The sequence below is a fragment of the Bos javanicus genome, chromosome 22, assembly GCF_032452875.1.
Source record: "Bos javanicus breed banteng chromosome 22, ARS-OSU_banteng_1.0, whole genome shotgun sequence".
Lineage (NCBI taxonomy): Eukaryota > Metazoa > Chordata > Mammalia > Artiodactyla > Bovidae > Bos > Bos javanicus.
Window position 1 is genome coordinate 50,116,520 of NC_083889.1, and position 22,475 is coordinate 50,138,994.

The 22,475-nt window shown below is 53.0% G+C and overlaps 2 protein-coding genes across 4 annotated transcripts in view; one reads left to right on the forward strand and one right to left on the reverse strand.

Annotated features, from left to right (window-relative positions):
* The window catches only part of IFRD2 (interferon related developmental regulator 2), a 27,283-nt gene extending 21,950 nt beyond the window's left edge, over nucleotides 1-5,333 (forward strand). Inside the window, exons 2-12 of one of the 3 annotated variants that reach the window (XM_061396845.1) lie at nucleotides 2,458-2,577; nucleotides 2,660-2,744; nucleotides 2,843-2,967; nucleotides 3,052-3,209; nucleotides 3,356-3,409; nucleotides 3,505-3,680; nucleotides 3,774-3,879; nucleotides 4,204-4,341; nucleotides 4,448-4,576; nucleotides 4,655-4,750; nucleotides 4,865-5,333. In XM_061396845.1, coding sequence (XP_061252829.1) covers nucleotides 2,458-2,577; nucleotides 2,660-2,744; nucleotides 2,843-2,967; nucleotides 3,052-3,209; nucleotides 3,356-3,409; nucleotides 3,505-3,680; nucleotides 3,774-3,879; nucleotides 4,204-4,341; nucleotides 4,448-4,576; nucleotides 4,655-4,750; nucleotides 4,865-4,945 — 1,268 coding nt within the window. In that variant the 3' untranslated portion in view covers nucleotides 4,946-5,333. The remainder of the gene's footprint in view (nucleotides 1-2,457; nucleotides 2,578-2,659; nucleotides 2,745-2,842; nucleotides 2,968-3,051; nucleotides 3,210-3,355; nucleotides 3,410-3,504; nucleotides 3,681-3,773; nucleotides 3,880-4,203; nucleotides 4,342-4,447; nucleotides 4,577-4,654; nucleotides 4,751-4,864) is intronic. The other 2 variants (XM_061396846.1, XM_061396847.1) reach the window with 2 other exon arrangements.
* On the reverse strand, nucleotides 5,209-9,433 carry LSMEM2 (leucine rich single-pass membrane protein 2). The gene is made up of 4 exons (XM_061396859.1): nucleotides 8,538-9,433; nucleotides 6,369-6,470; nucleotides 6,088-6,273; nucleotides 5,209-5,972 (listed from the first exon to the last, which is right to left on the reverse strand). The coding sequence occupies exons 1-4, from the start codon at nucleotides 8,557-8,559 to the stop codon at nucleotides 5,839-5,841; spliced, it is 444 nt and encodes a 147-aa protein (XP_061252843.1). The 5' UTR covers nucleotides 8,560-9,433; the 3' UTR covers nucleotides 5,209-5,838.
* Between the last annotated feature and the right edge of the window lie 13,042 nt (nucleotides 9,434-22,475).

Sequence of the window (22,475 nt, forward strand, 5' to 3'; positions counted from 1 at the left end):
CAGAAAGACAGGAAGGACGGGGGGGAAATAGAAGTAGAGAAAGACAAGAGTAGAAAGAAGGAAGGAAGAGGGAAAGAGGAAGAGATAGTGGGAAAGAAAGAGAAAGGAACAAAGCAAAGCACAGTGAAAGGGGGGAGAAAAGAGAAGGGAAGAAAGAAAGGGGAAGGAAGACAAAAAGAACGGGAGGAAGCAAGGGAAAGAGAGAAAAGGGAGAGAAAGAGACGAAGGACAATGGAAAGGCAGAGAGGGAAGCAGAGAGGAAGGAAGGAAGAGCAGGAAAGAAAGAAACAGAAGGAAACAAAAAGCATTCGAGAAAGAGGGAAAGAAATAAAGAGAATCGGAGGACGGGGAGGGAGGGAGAAGAGGAGGAAGAGGAAGGAAGAGAGGAGGAAAGATGGAGAAAGAGGAGGAAGGGGAGAGGAAGACACAGAAGCGGGAGGGGGAGGGAGGGAGGAAGAGATGTAGAGAAGGAAATAAAGAGTTAGAGACAGATGAAGGAAGTGAGTTAAGGACAGACAGAAAGGGTAGAGGGAAAGAGAAGGGAGGGAATCTGAGGGAAAGAAACAGAAGGAAAGCAAGAGAGAAAGAAGGGACAGAAAAGAGAGGGGAAGGAAGAGAGGAAGGCAGAAGACAGGGAAGACGGCAACAGGAAGGAAGAGAAAAAGGGAATCAGAGGAGGGTGAAGGGAAGGAATCAAGAAAGGGAGAACGAGAGAGCGGGAAAACAGAAAGAGAAAGGAAGATAGAGAAGGAAGAGAAAGGGTCAAAGAAAGAGGCGAAGGAAGAGAGGGAATGAGAGAGAGGAGAGAAAGGAGGAGGAAGAGAGAAGGACAGAGTGATGAGAGAGAGGGGGGTTAGAGAGAGACTGCCCCACGCTCCAGGCGCACAGGAGTCTCGGCCCGGAGGCAGGGCTGGCTGGGCGAGGAAGCGGCTCCGGGTGGCTGGTCCCCACGCACCTTTTTCTTCCTTCTTCCCTTTCTTCCTCCGTTCCCTCTCCCCTCCTCTCCCCGCCGCCCCTTCTCTCTTTCCTTCCATTTTGGCTGAATTTTTACTTTATTTTGGTGTGTATTTGATTTATTGTGATGGTTTTTTAGGTGTGCAGCAACACGACTTAATTATACATACATACATCGATCGGTTCTGACACACACACAGACTGACCCAGTGCTGAGGAGGAGTCCCTGTGCTCTACATCAGGCCTTGCTGATTATGTTCCTCACACTACTGTGTATATGTCAGTTTTATGGGCAGGTGGCGCTAGTGGTAAAGAACCATCTGCCAGTGCAGGAGATATGAGAGACAGGGGTTTGATCCCTGGATCGGGAAGATCCCCTCGAGAGGGGCATGGCAACCCACTCCAGTATTCTTGCCTGGAGAATCCCATGGACAGAGGAGCCTGTGAGCTACAGTTCACGGGGTCACAAGAGTCAGACGCGCCTAAAGCAACTTGGCACGCACAGATGTCAGTCCTAACCTCCTGATTCGTCCCAGATGCACCGCTCAACAGCCGTGCGAACCTCCCCTCTCTGCGGGCCCAGCCTCCTCTGAGGATGCCTGAAGACAGTCTGTCTCCACCCCACCGCGTCCTGGTCTGACCTCTGCAGCTCCACCTTCCGCCACACACCCCCCCAAACCACGGAGGGTCGGCCTGGTGACCAGCATCTGTCTGGGTCTCTGGCTGCAGCTGTTGCCCTTACACACGGGTGTCCAGCTCTGCCCTTTTTCAAGGGCTCCAGAAGCCAGGGGCCACTTGGCACTCTGTACATCCCAGGGTCCAGAGGAGCCTGTGTATCCATCCACTCTGGGCCAAAGGCCTGGTGTGGCCCAGGGGAGCTCAGGAGAGCATGTGCTTGAGGCCTGGGGCACTTAGCCACACCCACTAGGAGCTGGATCTCGGCCCCCAGTGCTGGTGGGTGAGCCGAAACGAGTCAACGGTGTACTTACTGTCTGAATTGCTGGCCCCAGATAGGTGCCTTTCACCTCTTTCGTGGACGGAGAAAGTGAGGCTTTGAAAACTAAGGCCCCTGACCTGGTTACCCCTGTTAAGCTGTGCACCAGGGGTGTGGATCTTGGGTCTGTGAGACTCTGTAATCTAAGGCCCTGGCCTTTTGGGGCATCATCTGGGCCGGTGATCCAGCTACCCCAGAATCTGCCTGGATGTGCCCCTCCAGGCCAAGGTGGGGTCTGGGCAGCCCCTTCTGCCTTGGCCCAGCTCATGTCTCCTCCTAAAAGCACACTCAAGCCTCAGGAGGCCCTGCCCACCAAGTCTGCCAGGTTGTCCAAAGTGGGGCCTGGAGCCTGCCCACCGCAGGCAGCCTTCCTGGCTCGGGGTCTCAGGTATCAGCCAGCCTTGAGGAGGGCAGCATCCTGTCCTGCGGGGTCGTGAGGCTGGCGAAGTAACCCCCGCCATCACGCCTCCACCAGGGCAGACCGAGCACCCCTGTCCCGCCCTCCCCAGGTGCCCGGAGCAGTACCCAGGCTGACTCAGGCTCCAGTGAGGACGAGGCAGCCAGTGAGGCCCACAGTACCACCAGCGAGTGTGCCAGCCAGCTGAGCGCTGCCGCCGAGGAGGGCCTGGGTGAGAGAGGACGGGGTGCAGCGGGGACCCCACGGGGTGCCGGGGGTAGGGCCGGAAGGGGCATGACGAGCTGGCCTTGCAGGGGGGGATGCCGTGGAAGAGCAGGGTCAGCAGGAGGACCTTGAGGAGAAGGTGAAGGAGTATGTGGACTGCCTCACAGACAAGAGGTACCCCGACCTCCAGCCAGCCCCAGCCCGCGCCCCTGCTCAGCCCACGCCAGGTGCCAGGGTGGGCTGGCCCACAAAACCCCTTCTCCGTCCCCCAGTGCCAAGACCCGGCAGGGTGCTCTCGAGAGCCTGCGCCTGGCCCTCGCAGCCCGTCTGCTCCCCGACTTCTTGCTGGAGCGCCGCCTCACCCTGGCCGACGCCTTGGAAAAGTGCCTCAAGAAAGGTTGGGCCCCGGGGTGCAGGGGGCGGCCCTGAACCGGCTGGGTGATGGCCCTCACTGCCTGGACTGACCGTAGGCCTTCCCCAGGCAAGGGCGAGGAGCAGGCCCTGGCCGCGGCCGTGCTGGGCCTGCTGTGCGTGCAGCTGGGCCCCGGCCCCAAGGGCGAGGAGTTCTTCCACAGCCTGCAGCCGCTGCTCGTCTCTGTGCTCAGCGACAGCACGGCCAGCCTTGCTGCCCGGCTGCACGTGAGTGTCCTCAGCCCGGGCCACCCCTCCTTCACCTCATCCCCCACTGCCTCCAGGCTCCCCCTCCTACTCTGAGGGTGAGCCCTGGCCGTGGCGGGGAGCCCGGGCCTGCCTCTGACCATGACCAGGCTTTACGCTCCTCCCAGCAGTGCGCATCTGCTCTCGGCTTGGGCTGCTACGTGGCTGCCGCGGACATCGAGGTGAGTGACCTAGAGACCCCGGCGGGAGAGCCCCCCAGGCCCTGGCTCTGCTCCTGAGACCCTCCCCTGCCTCCTTGTGCGCCTCCACCCACCAGGACCTGGTCTCCTGCCTCACCTGCTTGGAAGGTGTTTTCAGCCGGTCCTGCAGCGGGCGGGGCTCCAGTCCGGTAGTCCCCACCAGCCTGCAGGGCCTTCTCTGCGCTGCCCTGCAGGCTTGGGCGCTGCTCCTCACCATCTGCCCCAGCACGCACATCGGCCCCATCCTGGACAGGTAGGGGCGCTGCGCCCCCGCCCCGGGGGCAGGAGGGCCAGGGTGAAGAGGCCCCCTGACCCACACACATGGCTCAGCCTGCCCCTTCCCCAGGCAGCTGCCCCGGCTGCCCCAGCTCTTGTCCAGTGAGAGTGTGAACCTGCGGATGGCTGCCGGCGAGACCATCGCCTTGCTCTTTGAGCTCGCCCGGGACCTTGAGGTGTGAGCGCCAGGGGCGTGCTTGGGAGGGTGCCTGCTGACGCCTCCTGCCCCTCTGGGGCGGGGTGCAGGGGCCGCCCCAGAGAGCAAGGCAGCCTGAGGTCACCTCAGAGGGGACGCGGCCCCCACATTAAGATGCCAGGTGCTCTGAGGGGCCCCCTGGCTGGGGTGTCTGGCACAGGCAGGGGCCAAGGAAGAGGGATCGGGGGTCAGACAGAGGAGAACACGACTCCCTCGGGGAAAGGCAAGGTTGGGGCGACCCCACCGGGCTCATAGCCAGCGGCGCTCAGGCCCGGCCCCCGTGTCTTCCCCGGCTCCGCTGCAGGAGGACTTTGTTTACGAGGACACGGAGGCCCTCTGCAGCGAGCTGCGCACTCTGGCCACCGACAGCAACAAGTACCGGGCCAAGGCCGACCGCCGGCGCCAGCGCTCCACCTTCCGGGCGGTGCTGCACTTCGTTGAGGTGCGTGCGCAGAGGGGCACGGCCCCGCGCGGGTGCAGCCCCCCACCCTACCCCTCGACCCCCGGGCACAGCCGCCGAGCCCAGTCCTGGCCCCTCTCACCTGCAGGGCGGCGAGTGTGAGGAGGAGACCATCCGCTTCGGCCTCGAGGTGCTCTATGTGGACAGCTGGGCTCGGCGCCGGGTCTACGCCGCCTTCAAGGATGCGCTGGGTTCTGGGATGCACCACCACCTTCAGGTGGGCGGGCAGACGGGGAGGGGGCACCCTTGGGGTGGTGCCACGCGGACCCGAGCTCACGGCTTTCTCGGCCCCCAGAACAACGAGCTGCTCCGGGACATCTTCGGCCTGGGTCCGGTGCTGGTGCTGGATGCCGCCGCCCTGAAGGCCTGCAAGATCTCCCGTTTCGAGAAGGTTCGCCCCCTCTCCCTCTCCACTGCTTTGGCCTGGCGAGCTCGCGGGGGCTGGAGGAGGGGCCGGACCGCTGCCTGCCCGGCTCACGCCGCCCTCACTCTCCGCCCCCCCCAGCACCTGTACAACGCGGCGGCCTTCAGAGCCAGGACCAAGGCGCGCAGCCGCGTACGGGACAAGCGGGCCGACGTCCTGTGAGCAGGCTGTCCGCGTCTTCGCCTGTTTGTTTTTAACAGAAGACCGTACAACACCTGGTCCCTGCCAGGACTTGTCGCTTTTATTTTTTTAATGACAAAACCAAAGAGAGATACGGGGCTGGGCTGGCTGGAGGTCACTTGGGACCCCGCCCCCACACGCAGCCTCTTCCCGGCCCCAGGGCCACGGGGCAGGCCGAAGGCCGCGCCTTCCTCAGGCCTTGTGCCCCTGGAATGAGTCACTTCCTGGGGGGGGGGGGGGGGGAGGGGGCGGGAGCGGGTGTCTGGACAAACGCCACTGCACCACAGTGGGGAGGTGATGCTACCTGGAGTGGGTTTTGTGCTGGTTTTTAAAGATGATAAGAGATAATTAAACAGAACGCGCAGCCTTCCGTGGCCCTGGCTGTTTCTTCTGCCCTCCCTCCCACCCGGATTTGGGCACCGCTGGGCCTCCCCGTCTCCATCTGCTTGCCTGTGCCCTCCAAAAGTTTCACTGCCATGGCCCTCCTCCCCACTCCTCGGAGCCCAGCCTGCCTTTTGCGAGCGGAGACTGGACCCCGCATTGGGAGGCCTGGCAGAGTTTGGGTGACTGGCTCTTTTTAGGCTTCTGGACCCACCATCTGGAGGAGGCCAGTGGGTGCTCCCAGGCCCCAAGAGGAGGCAGGAGGCTGGTGTGGCTTCCTCTGACCTTAGGCCACACCAGGCGGAGCCTCAACCCCAGAAGGCCTGGCCTGACCCAAGAAGGCGAGAGAGGCAGGCAGCTGTGGGGTCAGATCAGGTCTCATGCCAAAACCGCAGCCAGGAAATCATAAGGAGCAGCAGTTGGAGAGGAGAAAGCTGCCAACGGCCACTTTATTCCCCAGCACATACCCCCAGGCCCCGGGTCCGAGCGGCATCTCAGCTGGGCGCTTGGGCCTCGCTGGAGTTGAGCCTCCGCAGCTGGCTGAGGCTGGCGAGCCGGAGTTTGAGCAGCACCTCCTCCTGGGTTCGCAGAGTGTGCGCCAGCACGCGGAGGGATTCGCTTTGCAGCACTGCGGTGGGGGATCAGATTATCAGACCTCACGCCACCCCTGGCAACACCCTGCCCTCCCAGCCCCGCACTGCCTTGGTCTCCCCACTCCCGCTGGCTCCCGGCGCCCTCCCTACCACTCAGGTAGACGGCCAGCACGGCCAGTGCCAGGCAGATGAGCACCAGCAGCGCGAGCAGCAGCAGGAAGGCCCCGCGGCTGTGTACCGGGCCGCAGCCGGTCTGGGCACACAGTGCGGGCGGTAGGACGCCCAGCAGTTCACCCCACGGCTGCCCCTCCTCGGCCAGGTAGGGGCACAGCGGACCTGCAGGGCAAACGGGGCATCAGGAGGGCAGGCAGGGGCGCCTGCGTTCCTACCCACTCCCTGCACCCAGACCAGCGGTACCGCCCCCCTCTCACCGCCGTTGTGTAGGTCGCTGATGGACTCCACCCGGTGCAGGCGCACCTCCTGCTCGTGGCTGGGAGCCAGCAGCGCCCGGCTCCTCGTCAGTGCCGCGGTGTCTGCGGGGGCAGCGTGGGGCTGGTTGAGCCAGCGGGTCAGGCCCCCCCGCCCCTTCCAGAGGGCGTCCGGGTGCAGCAGGGGTAGAAGGGGCCTTCGCACTCCTAAGCGCCTAAAACCAACTCAAGAACGACCTGTGATTTGCAGCCAAGATGACCCGAGAACCACGTGGGCCTGTTTCACCCACAGGAGCAGGAAGTGCAGTTGGCTTAGCAGTTGACTTAGCTTTGTTTCCTCCCGAGGCATTCCTCTGCCTGCTCATTGCAGAGCCTGGAGGAATAAAGCCACGGCCCATGACACTCACTGCTGCGGCCTCTGCTGTCAGCCTTCCCCACACACCCTGTACCTGGCACCTTGTTCCTGCCCCCAACAGAAGCAGCCAGCGTGGTGCCCTTCCCTCGTGGCCTCTGCTCTTCCTCCTCTAACATGTTCAGCCCGATGCTGCTAACTTCTGGGGACTCTCTTCTCACTATCACAAGGAGACTGTCTTTGTTATCCGACTGCTGCCCTTGCCTGTGAGGTCTCCCCTTCCAGGTTGCCTGAATTCAATAACTCCTAGAAAAGGATGCCTACAAAGGTTTCCCCCCAATTTCCCTGTAGTTACTAAGGATGGATTCCCAGAAATAGAGTTAGCTATCATCAGGTTGTCCCCAGGGATAGTTATCCAGAGCCCCTAAAAGAGTATGACATCGCCACCATTAGGCATCTCCACTGAAAAAAAAAATTTTATATATGTAAGTGTTCACATACATATTTGCTAAGTTAGGAGATGGCGGTTCTTCCCCCCTCATCCTCTTTAAATTTTGGCCCCCTGAGATCTCCAGGACTTCCCTGGTGGCGCAGTGGATAAGAGTCCACCTGCCAGGGCAGGACACATGGGTTCAATCCCTGGTCCTGGAAGATTTCATGTGCTGCAGGGCAACTAAACCTGTGTGCCACAACCACCGAGCCCACGTCCTGCAAGTACTGAAGCCCGAGTGCCCAGAGCCTGTGCTCCTCGACAAGGGAAGTTGCTGCAGTGAGAAGCCTGCGCGCTAAAGAGTAGCCCCGGCTCACCACGACTAGAGAAGTCAGCCAAAAATAAATAAATATAAAAAGCCTCTAGAAGCCTAGCTGGAAGCTAGATAACAAATCTGGGGGCATTGGGAGAACACCTCCAGATAGAGCCAGGGGTGATGGGACTCTCTGGGTCTCTGACTTTTAGAATACTACCTCGACTTTCACATCTGCTTCAAACTGGCCTTTGACATGCTCAAAATATGTAGAACAAAAACTGACGCTGCCTGGATGGTGGTGCATTGGGGTCATATTAAATGCCTTCTGTGCACTTGGCTGTGCTTTTTCCACACTAAATGTTGAACTTAGATTGTTTGTGACCACGAAAAACACACAGTAAATGTCATGCTTAGAAGTGCACAGTCCCACACCCAGGGCCAGGCCCCTCCCATTCAGTGTAAAATGCTGAAGCTGTGGGTGGGGCGGGGGGACTTGACCAGCTGGTCCACGTGCTGGCCAGCATTGTATGGGAAGCTGCCTGAGTCCCTATGCTCCCACTCAGCCTCCGTACCTCCTGCCTGAAGTAGGGCAATTAAGAGACTGGCCACCAAAGTCTATAACTAGAAGTCAGTCTGGCCAGGCCAAGGGACCCCAACCTTTAGCCAGTTGGGGCCACACAGGCCCACATGGAGGCCAGAAGCCATCACTCCCAGTCCCTGGGTCATGTGCCCAAATGCTTCCCAAGACCACCGCCGCGCCCGATCCTGTGTCTTCCCTGAAGGCAGACCTTCCCTGACCAGCCTGCCCACCCACACCCACTTGGGCCTAGAGGTGACCCTGCCCCAGCTGGGGAGCTGCCCCTAATTCCTCCCGGTGTCCTTCACAGGGGGCACAGGTATGAGGTGAGGAGACGTTCCCGGCAGGGGAGGCCCTTCCTCCACGTGTAGGGGACACGGGGCCTGATGACGCGTCAAGGAAGTGAGGTCAGTGGGCCTGGAGCCAGGTTTCTCCACAGTCCACAGGGTCACAGTACTGGGGCCTCACCCGCTCCCCGCCCAGCGATCATCTCCTACCTTCCTGGGTCTCCTCTGACATGGCAGGCGGGGGGCCGATGAGGGTGCCCAGCGCCAGGACCAGATAGAGGCAGCGGTGGCTCCGCTGAGAGCCCGGCAAAGGCCTGGCCACCTCCCAACCTCAGCTGAAAATAGACGTGAGCTCAGCACATGGGGCTATATTTAGAGGGGGCATCTCCCAGCCTTGGGAAGGAGCAGAGTGACCTACATGGCCAGGCTAGACTGTCTACCTGGTGATGGAGCCCAGGCCAGAGCACACCTCCAGCGGGGCATGGCCCTGGGAGCCCTGCCATTCACATCTGCAGGGCCCTGGTGTCCGTCCAGACAGACCTCCTCAGCCTCACCTCCAGCGATGTCCCTCCACATCTCCACCATCCACCTCTGAAGACCTCCTCTCCTGGCAGATGTGGGACAAGCACCCACCGCTGGGTGATCTGCTGGCATCACAGGGCTGATGGACTACTGGAGCCCAGTGCCCTGAGGACAGAGACACTCCCCAAATATACACAGGTACCCCTGCTGGTCGGTCGAAGGTCATTACTTCATTTACAGGTACTAAGTTTACAGCTTTGGGTATAGGAGTGCCCCCTTTCAGACCTGTTTTCTCATCTGAAACAGGAGTAATGATGGTTTCCACCTGGCACAGTGCACACAAGAGTGGAAAATACCATGTCCGAAGCACTCAGCCCAATGCAAAGTTTTGATCTTCCTCTCTCCACAAGGGCATTCAGATCACACAAGGCCATGAGAGGGCGCCCATCCCCTCTGGCCCTTAAGGAGAGCGAGTGCTCCAGCTCGCAACCCTCCTTGTGGACCCTGTGCCCTCTTTCCCAAGTGAGATAAAGCCAGGCAGTAGGCTCTACTTTCTAAGCATCCCAACTCCCACCACTCCACTCTGTCACGGGCTGTTCCCCACTTGGAGTGCTCTTCCTTAGATGTCCTCATTGACTGGCTCCTTCTCATGTAACTCGAGTATCATCCCCCTCAATGAGACCTTCTGCTCACGTATTTTTCCACATTTTCCCAATTTTATTTTTTCCATAGCATTTAGCCCAGGAATTGTTATCATTCTGAAATATATAGCTGACACCTGAATGACTGGAGGTACGGACTCTGAGGCTGTGCACCGGAAAATCCAAGTATAAGTTTACAGTCCACCCACCCCCCACACCTGGGTCCATGGTCTGAATCTGCAGATTCCACAAACTGGGGATCCATCATACTGTTTATTGGGAAATAAAACCCACACCTAAATGGATTCCATACAGTTCAAACTGGGGCTGTTCAAAGGCCAAAAGTACCATGCGTTCCAATATCTGCTCAGGCCCTACAGAGTCCACTCGGTCACGTGGACCCACCTTTAATCCTCACCACAGTCTCCTTAAAAGAAACAGATGTTGACACTTCTAGGAAGTGGTCCAAGGCCACAGGGCAAGAACAAGGAGAACAAACCTCTCCTAAAGCAACAGAATCCAAAGAAACAATAAAGGACTAAAAATAAGTGCAGGCATGCTCACTTGAGGAAAACTGTGAATGAGATACAAAAGATACAAAAAGACCAAAAACCCAACTGTCATATCTGAGGTGTGCGAGAAAAAGCAGGGCGCCACTCGTGATCACCATACACACCACAAGAGTGTGGGCAGACCAGAACCACCTAGACCACGGAGCGGACCCCATGTTCGCCCCATTTAAAGGGCCAGCTCACAAGGACCACCACACCATCCCCGGGGAGGACAAGATGAGGGACGTGTATGTGATAGACTATTTCTCAGCCAAAAACACCACCACTGAGATTATGAAACGATGTCACTGGTAGCCACAGGATGGACCTGACCAGATAATAAACGGGGGGAAGCAAGCCAGACAGAGGGAGACAATAGCGCAGGCTGTCCCTTCCAAAGCAAAGGAAAAAATTCGCAAAGGAAGACATTTACAATCCATGAGAGATGCTTAGAATGGAAAGACACAAAAAGGGTTCCAACAGAAGAAAAAGCACTGAGGAGGAATTCCACGGGAGGTTTGGCCAAAACGAGACACAGAAATGTGTGTCTGTAAAACATAATCCACAGGATTATCTCCATGCTGCCTCCAACCACACATAGAACTCTGGGCCTAAACCCTATACACAGAAAAATCTATCTGTAATGAATGATACAAAGAATTTCCTTCTTCCCTCCTTGTTCACATATGAAGAAACAGTCGGCTGAACACTGACGACAACACAGCTTGCTAAAGGACTATCCTCCAAGAGACTCCTAGTGGGACATTCCAGAAAGGGAGAAAGAGCAACGAGCACTCTTTCCCCTCAAATCCTCTGAGCTTGGAGCCAGATCGCATCCCTGCAGCCTGATCAGACACTGGACCCATGTCTTCCCTGGAGTAAGGTCGACACAGCCAGGTAGGGTACCCTGTCCTGAGCCCCATCGGAAACCTCTCTGCTTGTCTCTGCCTGGGACTACAGTCCCGAGGAAGACCAAGGCATCCAGAGTCTCTGGGTTCCATCAGCAGAATAGTCACCCAGCCTCCACGTCTCCTGGTGCTGGGGTTCCTGCCACAAACCTCCTTCCTGGGCTTATAAGTGAACGTGAAAGCCGCTCAGTCGTGTCTGACTCCTTGTGACCCCATGGACTATACAGTCCATGGAATTCTCCAGGCCAGAATACTGGAGTGGGTAGCCTTGCCCTTCTGCAGGGGATCTTCCCAACTCAGGGATCAAACCCAGGTCTTCTGCATTGCACGCGGATTCTTTACCAGCTGAGCCACGAGGGAAGCCCAAGAATACTGGAGTGGGTAACCTTGCCCTTCTCCACGGGATCTTCCCACCCCAGGGATCGAACCCATGTCTCCTGCGTTGCAGGTGGATTCTTTACCAGCTGAGTTATCAGGGAAGCATCTTCAGAAAGGTTCTGTGGCCTTGCTATGCACTGGTCCAGAAGGAAGGGGCTGTGAGGCTTTAGGGGAAAGTAGCAGTGAGACACGGAGAAGGCAATGGCACCCCGCTCCAGTACTCTTGCCTGGAGAATCCCAGGGACGGGGAGCCTGGTGGGCTGCAGTCCATGGGGTCGCTAAGAGTCAGATACAACTGAGTGACTTCACTTTCACTTTTCACTTTCACGCATTGGAGAAGGAAATGGCAACCCACTCCAGTGTTCTTGCCTGGAGAATCCCAGGGACGGGGGAGCCTGGTGGGCTGCCGTCTATGGGGTCACACAGAGTCGGACACAAGTGAAGTGACTTAGCAGCAGCAGCAGCAGTGAGACAACCCTTCAAGCGACTTGCCCTGAGTCTGTTTTGCCAGAGGAGCCACAGGTGGGCATGAGAAAGTGCTGCCATCTTGTGGACACTTCCTGTAACTACAACGTGACCACCACTCCTTACTTGCACCTCGAATTCACAAGACCAGGGGCCTCTTAGACACAGCTGGCCTCACGAAATGTCCTGGGCCAGGTTTTGAAGGGACAAGTTCCCAACACAAGGGACTTTCAAGAGGCCAATTAGAACAGGTCACTTAGCCTCACAACCTTTGAGGAGACAAAAGAAAAATATCCACAAATCTGCACCCTAAGAGAGAACGCTCAGCATCCCTAACTATGGCAGGCATCCCAATCAAAACGGTGATGAGAATGCAAACCCCGGCACTCAGAATGGCCATCCTCATACAGCTGCAGGCCATCAGTGGGGAAAATACCCCGGCGGAACTGGAAATCTCCCAGTACAATTTGCAACAATGTATACTGGCAAGAACCAGTGTCATGGACAGGCACCAAATGCCAGACGAAATCAGTATGAAAGGCTAGGCCTGAGATCTGGCCTTGTCACATCTGGGCATATATGCGGACAAAAACATTGTTCCAAAAGGTACATGGACCCCATGGATCACTGCAAGAGGACCTACGTAAGCCAAGACACAGAGCAACCAAAATCTTCAGTGATCGATTAAAGTTTTAACCGGTTGAGGTACATGCATACGATGGACTATTATGCAGCCATAAAAGCCCACCATGGGAATTATGAAATGATGCTGCTGTGAGCTACAGCGATGGACCTGGATGGATCACAGGCCAGGGGAAGCTTGCCAGACAGAAGGAGACAATAGCATAGGATATCCCCTCTAAAGAAAAGGAAGAAAGATTCAAAGGAAGAAATCTACAACCCAAAGAGAGACTCTTCAAATTGAAACACCCACAAAGGCTTAAAAAAAAAAAGAACAAAAACTGAAGTGCTGGGACGAATTCATCAGGAGGTCGGGCCTCAGAGACACACAGAAATATGTGTCTGTAAAAATAATCCACCAGGATTATCTCCTTCCCGCCTCATCCACACATACACAGAATCCTGGACCTCTGCCCTATGTAAAGAAATCGGTAATATCTGTAAGATAATCCACAAGGATGTGTGCCTTCCTTCCTGTTTCATAGGAAGAAAACTGTATCTGAGACAGAAAAACCACAGGGACCTGATGGGGACCACATTCCTCGATCTTCTGCAATAAGCTCTATGGGAGTGGCAGTCAAGAGAGAATAGATACACTCCACATATGCCTAATCCCTGAAACAGTTGGCTGAACACTGACGACAACACAGCTTGCCAAAGGACTATCCTCCAAGAGACTCCTGGCGTGTCATTCCAGAAAGGGAGAAAGAGCAACGAGCACTCTTTCCCCTCAAAGCCTCTGAGCTTGGAGCCAGATCGCATCCCTGCAGCCTGATCAGATACTGGACCCATGTCTTCCCTGGGGTAAGGTCGACTCAGCCAGGTAGGGTGCCCTGTCCTGAGCTCCGTCTGAAACCTCCACTCTGCTCTGCCTGGGACCAGAGCCCTGAGTGCCATCAAGGCATCCATGGCCTTAGGTGTCTTGGGCCAAATAGTCAGCCAGCCTCCGTTTCTTCTGGTGCTGCGTTTTCCTGCTCAAACCTCCCTCCGGAATGTGAATTTCTAAGCAGCTTCAGCAGGGTACTGCAGCCCCTGTTGGATTGCTTCAGACGTGTGTGTGTGTGAATTTAGGGAAAGAAGTAGTGAGATAGTGCCCTTCAGTGTGTACTGAGGCACGATTCTCTTATTCACAGCCCGGCAAGCCGACTTTCTCTATTCATTCCAATCCGAAAGAAGGGCAATGGCCAAAGAATGTTCAAACTGCTGCACAACTGCACTCATTTCACTTGCTCACAAGATCATGCTCAAAATCCTCCAAGCCAGGCTTCAACCGTATGTAAACCGAGAACTTCCAGGTGTATAAGCCGGATTTAGGAAAGGAGAGGAACCAGAGATCAAATTGCCAACATCCTTTGGATGATAGAAAAAGCAAGAGAGTTCCAGAAAAACATCGACTTCTGCTTCATTGACTATGCTAAACCTTTTCTGTGAATCACAACAAACTGTGGGAAATTCTTAAAGAGAGGGGAATACCAGACCACTTTACCTGCCTCCTGGGAAGCCTGTAATGCAGGTCAAGAGGTAACAGTTAGAACTGGACATGGAACAACAGACTGGTTCCTAATTGGGAAAGGACTATGTCAAGGCTGTATATTGTCACCTTGCTTATTTAACTTATATGCAGAGTACATCATGAGAAACGCTGGGCTGGAAGAACCACACGCTGGAATCAAGATTCCAGAAAGAAATATCAATAACCTCAGATATGCAGATGATACCATCCTTATGGCAGAAAGTGAAGAGGAACTAAAGAGCCTCTGGATGAAGGTGAAAGGAGAGTGAAAAACTGGCTTAAAACTCAACATTCAAAAAACGAAGATCACGGCATCCGGTTCCATCACTTCATGGCAAATACATGGGAAAACAATGGAAACAGTAAGAGAGTTTATTTTCCTGAACCAAAATCACTGCGGACGGTAACTTCAGCCATGAAATTAAAACATGCTTGATCCTTGGAAGAAAAACTATGACAAATCTTGCCATTGTGTTAAAAAGAAGAGACATAATTTTGCCAACAAAGTTCTGTATAGAAAAGCTATGGTTTTTCCAGTATTCATATATGGATGTGAGAGTTGGACCATAAAGAAGGCTGAGCACCAAAGAACTGATGCTTTTGAACTGTGGTGTTGGAGAAGACTCTTGAGAGTCCCTTGGACTGCAAGGAGATCAAACCAATCAATCCCAAAGGAAATCAACCCTGAATATTCATTGGAAGGACAGATACTGAAGCTCCAATACTTTGGCCACCTGATGCGAAGAGCCAACTCATTGGAAAAGACCCTGATGCTGGGAAAGATAGAAGGCAGGGGGAGAAAGGGACCACAGAGGTCGAGATGGTTGGATGGCACCACCAACTCGATGGACATGAGTTTGAGTGAACTCTGGGAGTTGGTGATGGACTGGGAGGCCTGGCGTGCTGCGATTCATGGAGTTGTGAAGTGTCCAGAACAACTGAGAGACTGAATAGCAACGACTGGTTGCCTAAGGTGGGTGTGAGATAATGCTACTGACCTGTGGACATTGCCTGAACTACAATTTTTGACCACTGCTCCTTACTGGCACCTCTAATTCACAAGCCTAGGAGGGCTTTTAATGACAGCTTCCCTTAGTAAATGTCCTGGAGCAGTTATTGCCAAAATACATTCCAAAAACAATTGACTTTAAGGAAGCCAATTACATGTGTTTTTCCCTCAAAGACTTTAAGGAGGGAAGACAAAAAACCACAATCTAGCACCACAGAAGCAGCAGCTCAGTGCCCCTAATCGCAGTAGCATTGCTAATGAAAGCTCCCTGGAGAAGTCTAACCTTACTAGTCAGGAATGGCCATCCTCACACATCTACAAACAATGAATGCAGGAGAGAACCTGGAGAAAGGGAGCCCTCGATGCTGCCGGTTTGAAGGTCCACTGTCCACAGCCACTGTGGAGGACAGCCTTCACTGCCAGAAAGAAAAACCTTCAAGAGAGGCTAAGTTTAGGATCTGACATGCCCCACCCCCGGGTCTACATCCCAGGAAAACCATCATTCAGAAGCATACATATACCCCAAGGTTCAGAACACACTACCTGTAATAACATAGACCCAGAGCCAGTAAAATGTCCTGGGACGCACTAGAGCTTAAAGGTGTGGCACATTTATACAACGGACTATGACTCAGTCACAACAACCAGCCCTGAAGTGACGCCCTGGAGCCTCAGTGATGGACCGTGAATGTTTATAGACCAAGAGAAGTCACTCAGAGGAATAAAACAGCATATGATGTCCCTTTTAGGCAAAATTTAAAGACAGCTACAAAGGAACTAATTTTCAACACAAAGAAAGACTCTGAGGATTCATACGCAAAGTGTTCCAAAGGGAAAAAGTGAAGGGCCAGTGACAAATTAGGAGATCAGGAGTAATATATATATACACACAGAAATCCATATCTGTAATGGATAATTCATGAGATTATCTTCCTCCTTCCTTCCTTCCCTATACACATAAATCTGAATCTCCAATAGATACTCCACAAAGACCTGATGTTCAGCACATGGAACTTTGCTCAACCTTCTGCAATAACAGCTATTTCAGAAGAAGCCTATAATGAATAGATATGCTGTGCTTACAATGTCATAGCTGAATCAGGCAGCTGTACCCTGAAACAACTACATTACAAATCTACTATACTCCAACATACCATTGGCATGAAATGAAAATAAAGAAAAGAAAAGCAATGCCTAGTTTCTCCCCTCCCACCTCCCTGTCTCAGGCTGCTATCACGTCCCTGGAGCCTGAGCAGGCTTGAATTCTTTGGTTGGACTGTGCTGGGGTCAAGACAGCTAAGTAGGGTGCTCTTAGTTGAGACCCCTCTTAGACCTAGAGTGTCTGGTTTGCTTTAGCTCTAACCAGAGTCCCCAGTGTACCCAGACAACGGTGGCTGGTCCCTGTGGCCTTCAGGACCCTGGTAAAGTAACCTCATCTCCGCATCTCCTGGTGCTGGGGTTCCCTGCTCAAGCCTCCTTCAACGTGGAGCTGTGGTCCCGGTTGGGATTGGTCTGGAGGGGAGGGGGTGTGAGGCTTTAGGGGAAAGAAGTAGTGAGACACAAACCCTTGGGTGTTTGCTCAGGCACATTCCACTCCAATTCACAGCCCAGCAAGCCAACTTTCCCTAAGGCTGGTTGCCTGAGGAAACACAGGTGGGCATGAGAAAGTGCTGCCGTCTCGTGGACGTTTCCTGTAACTACAACTGGATCACTACTGCTTCCTGGAGCCTCAAATTCACAAGGCCTCAGTTCAGTTCAGTTGCTCAGTCGTGTCCGACTCTTTGCGACCCCATGAGTTACAGCACGCCAGGCCTCCCGGTCCATCACCAACTCCCAGAGTTCACTCAAACTCATGTCCATCGAGTCAGTGATGCCATCCAGCCATCTCATCCTCTGTCGTCCCCTTTTCCTCCTGCCCCCAATCCCTTCCAGCATCAGGGTCTTTTCCAGTGAGTCAACTCTTCGCATGAGGTGGCCAAAGTACTGGAGTTTCAGCTTTAGCATCAGTCCTTCCAATGAACACCCAGGACTGATCTCCTTCAGGATGGTCTGGTTGGATCTCCTTGCAGTCCAAGGGACTCTCAAGAGTCTTCTCCAACACCACAGTTCAAAAGCATCAATTCTTCGGCGCTCAGCTTTCTTCACAGTCCAACTTTCACATCCATACATGACCACTGGAAAAACCATAGCCTTGACTAGACGGACCTTTGTTGGCAAAGTAATGTCTCTGCTTTTGAATATGCTATCTAGGTTGGTCATAACTTTCCTTTACAAGGCCTGGGTGGCTGCTAATGACATCTGCCCTCAGGCAATGTTCTGGGCAGGTATTGCAGAAACAAATTCCACACACAACCAACTTTCAAGAAGTCAGTTGCCACAGGTCAGTTCTCCTTACAGCCTTGAAGGGGGGAAAAAAAACCCCAACAACCACAGGACAAGATGCTCGGCATCCCTAATTATAGGAATGCCAATCAAAACAAGGAGACATCAAATCCCACCAGTCAGAATGGCCGTCCTCACAAGTCTATAGACAATAAATGTGGGACTGTGCCTGGAGGAAAGGGAATCCCCTACACGTAGGAAGGTGGGAATGTACACTGGCAACAGCCACTCCAAATGACAGTCTCCAAACGCCTCAAAAAAACTGTCAAGAGAGCTAAGCCTAGGATCTGATATTTCCACCCCTGAGCTTCTACCCAGAGAAACCGTAATTCAAAAAGATACATGTACCCCAGCAGTTCACTGCAGCACTGCTTCCTATAGCAAAGACAGAACAGCAAAATATCCACCAAGAGGTTAAAGATTAAAAAAGATGTGGTAAATGTATGCAATGGACTATTACTCAGCCATGAAAAGCCAAATGAAGTTATGCCACATGGAGGTACCTTGGAGGATCGTACACTAAGTGACAGGAGACAATCACATATAATGTCTTCTTAGGCAAAATGTATAAAGATATACAAAGAAACTAATTTACAAAACAAAAGGACACTCTCAGAATTCAAACACAAATATAGGGTTACACACACACACACAGGTGAAGGGCCTGGGATGAATTAGCAGGTCAATTAACAAACACAGAGAAATATGTATCGCTAATAGATAATCCACAAGCTAGATATTCAGCACAGGGAACTCTGCCCGTCCTTCTGCAGTAACTTCTATGGCAAAAGAACCCCCAACAGAATAGATATTCTGTACGTATATGTAGTAAATGAATCAGGTAGCTGCACCCTGACAACACAGAACGTTGCATATCAACAACACTCCAGCATATCATCTGTATGAAATGAAAATAAAGAAGAGCGATGTCTAGTTTCTTCCTTGCAGCCTCCATGATTTGGGCTGTTTAGTCACATCCCTGGGGCCTGAGCAGACTTCGCCAATGGCTGGTGGGTTCAAGACAGCCAGGGAGGGCGCCCTTAATTGAGCCCTCTCTTAAACCTGTAGTGGCTGGGACCAGGGTCCCCCAGTCCAGGTTGGCTCTCCTGCAGCTAAACCAACCTTAGTGCACCCAAAGGATGGTGGCCCGACCCTCTGGCCTTGAGGACCTTGGTAAAGTCACCCCACCTCCTCCATGGCTCCTGGTGCTAGGATCCCCAGCTCAAGCCTCCTTCCTGAAGGTGCAGCCTCCTAGGCACCTCAGCAGGGTGCTGTGTCCCAGGTTGAGATTATTCTGGAGGCAAAGAGTAGGGGGAGCTTTAGGGGGAGAAATAATTAGATACAAACCCTCGGGTGTTTGCTCAGCCACATTACACTCAAATTCACAGCCCGGGAAGCCAACTTTTCCTAAGGCTCTGGTTGCCCAAGGAACCAGAGGTGGGCGTGAAAAAGTGACATTTCTGTTTACTACAGTGTGACAAGCGGTGCTCACTGGCACCTCCAATTTGCAAGGTTTTGGGAGCGCTTGATGACAGCTGCCCTCAGGGAATGTCCTGGGCAGGTACTGCAGAAATAAAATGCAGAAACCAAATCCAAACACAAGTGGCTTTCAAGAGCTCAACTGCACCAGCTACATTTTCCTTACAACCTTTAAGGAGAAAAAACAAAACCAAACCACCACAGGACAGGATGGTCAGTATCCCAGTTACAGGAAAGCCAATCAAAACGACAAGCAATCAAATCCCACCAGTGAGAACAGCGATCATCGAAAGTCAACAAACAATAAATATGGGAGGGAGCCTGGAGGAAAGGGAACCTCCCTACACTGTGAGTGGGATGTACCTTGGCAACAGCCACTGAACGACAGTCTCCGAATGCCTGAAAAAAACTGTCGAGAGCGCTAAGCCCAGGATCTGACATTCCCACGCCTGGGCCAACGTTACGCAAAAACCATAATTCAAAAAGACACCATGCACCCCAGTGTTCACTGAAGCACTATTTACAGTAGCCTAGACTCAGAATCAGCAAATTGTCCACTGACAGGTTAAAGCTTAATATCGACGCCGTACACACACACACATATATATTCAGCCACAGGTATAGAATGAAATACTGCCATTTGGAACAACATAGATGGACCAGGAGATGATCACGAAAGACAAATATTGTGTGACTTTTCTTACAGGTGGAATTTTAAAACTGATAATCATGAACTGACAAAACAGACTCACAGACTTTGAAAAGGAACTGGGTTACAAAGGGGGAAGCTGTGCAGGGTGGAGGGAGAAATGCGGAGGTTGTGTTTAACACATACATACGTACAGAAAGTAGATAATGAGAACAACTCTGTCAGAACTTACATGGGAAAAGAATCCAATGAAGACTAGATACAGGGCTTCCCAGGCGGCACTAGTGTTAAAGAATCCGCCTACCAATGCAGGAGACACAAGGGCCCTGGGTTCTATCCCTTGGTTGGGATTCCCCCTGGAGGAGGAAATGGCAAGCCACTCCAGTATTCTTGCCTGGAAAATTCCATGGACAGAGGAGCGTGGTGGGCTACAGCCCACGGGGTCACAGAGTCAGACACAGCTGAGCGCACACACAAAGGACACCAGTGTATGTATAACTGAATCATGTCGCTGGACGCCTTGACCAACGCTACGTGATCAATCAAGCATATGCCAAAATACAAGTCTAACAAAAAGAAAATAAATCCCTATTGTATTTTTTTTTCAGGCTTCTGGCACCTTGGCCTGTGTCACAGCCCTGGAGCCTGAGCAGGCTTGGTCTCATGGCCAGAGGGTGGTAAAGCTAAGGGGGCTAGGGAGGCTGTGTCATCAGAGAACCTCCCTTGGCCCTGTAGTGCCTGCTCCCCTAAGATCACAGTCTCCAGATCCAGTCAGACCCTCCTATAGCTAAGGCAAACCTAGCGTACCCAAAGGATGGTGGATTCTGTGAACTAGAAGATTTTTTTTTTGACATTTTTAGTTATTTTTAACAATTTTCTTGGCCACACCACATGGAACGCAGTATCTCAGTTCTCCAACCACAGATGGAACTCGGGCCCCTTGCCCTGGAACTGTGAATCTTAACCACTGAACTGCCAGGCAAGTCCCAGGGATGGAAGAGCTTTGTAAATTCACCCGGTTTTCAGGTCTCCTAGTGGGGGTGTTTCCATCTCCAACCTTCTGCCTTAGACTCACCCTACCAAGAGTACCCTCAGCACCCTCACTGTAGCAGGTTTGCAGGGGTTTGGATTTGTCTGGGGTGGTGAAGGGTAAGGTGGAAGAAATAAGAAGACACAAGCCCTTGGCTGTTGTTTCTGGCACATCCCACTCTAAGTCACAACCCAGGAATGGGACTTCCCCTAAGGCTCTGGTTGCCCAAGGAATCGAGTTGGGCAGGGAGAAATGCTGCCACCTTGTGGTCATTTCTTATAACAACAAATTGAAAATTGGTGCTTCTGGGTACTTGATATTCACAAGGCTTTATTTCGTTGTTTAGTGGCTAAGTGGTGTCCCACTCTTTGGCAACCCCATGGACTGTAGCCCACCAGGCTCCTCTGTCCATGGGATTTTCTAGGCAAGGATACTAGAGAGGGTCACCATTTCCTTCCCCACGGGATCTTTCTGACCCAGGGATTGAACCAATGTCTCCTGTATGGCAGTTTTCTTTATGGCTGAGCCACAAGGAAAGTCCAAGCTATGGCCTGTAACTGCATTAACAATGCCCACTTCAGGGACTTCCCTGGTGGTCCAGTGGGCTAAGATTTTGCACTCCCAATGCCAGAGGTCCAGGTTCCATCCCTAGTCAGGAACTAGATCACACACGTTGCAAGGAAAATCAAAGATCCCAAGTGTCTGCCACTGAATACCTAAATAAATAATAATGTTCACTTCCTAGGGCTGGCCACAGGACTGGCAGCTCCATGGGGTAGCTTTCCCTATCAAGAAGCCACACTGAGAAATCCCACCAGACAGCTTAATTCTGTGATAAAACTGACAAGAGCAAGCTTTAACGGGACTTAAGTCCTCTCTTGTTACTTGAGTTAATGTATTTACCTCTTGATAATCATCTCGTTCTTGATTACCTGACAGAACAAGGCACAATTTGTGGGGTAACTAACACTTCCTGCTGCACCTAAATCAATGCAACAGCAAAAAGAAAAGTTAAAGAAATAAGACACCCAAGCAGCAATGGCTTCACAATTTTGGCAGGGGCGCTGTTGCCTTCGCTGCCTGGTCAGCAGTTAGGGAAGCCCTCTCAAACCTTATCCTGGTTTCTAGACCCTTAAGTGAAGCAGTCCCCAACCTTTCTGGCACCAGGCACCGGCTTCCTGGAAGATAATTTTTCCATGGGAACGGGGTAGGGGAGTGGTTTCAGGTCGACTCAAACACATTGCATGTATTGTGAACTTTTTTCTGTTATGACATCAGCTCCATCTCATGTCAAGGCATTAGATCCTGGAGGTTGGTGACCCCTGCTCTAGGGGCTTTTTACTGTTCTCCCTTTTGGCCCTTGTCTGTTTAACCCTTTGGTTAAGTTTGTGTTTTCTAGGTCCCAACAGTTTTCAAGTAAGGCTCATGATGGTTCAAGGATTTCAACCGATTCCAGCTGAGGGGAACCCAGGTCCCCGAAAGCAGTCAGCAAGGGACTTCTACACTTTTAGGGTAGGCTAGGATCTGCGGTTTCAGAAGAAACCTTCAACCCCTTAATCCTTAAGAATAAGGGGTGTAGAACTCCCTAGAGGGGAATCAGACAGGCTGGGACATGGGACCCTTTGCTGCAGTACTTCACTTGGACAAACATCTCCTGGAGCAAGGGACTACAAAGAGATTATAAGGCAGCAGTCCCCTGACCATTTGGGCAACAGGGATTGGAAGACAGATTTTTCCAGGGACCAGATGGGAGGGATGGGGGTGGTTTCAGCTGGTAATGCAACCAATGGCAAGACACAGAAGAAGCAGCTTTGCTCACTGGCTTGCCCTCCGTTCACTTCCTGCTGTGCAGTCCGGTTCCTAACAGGCCACAGATCAGTGTTAGTCCTAGGCCTGGAGGTTGGGGAACCCTGCTGTAAGCAACTAAAAGCAACTATACA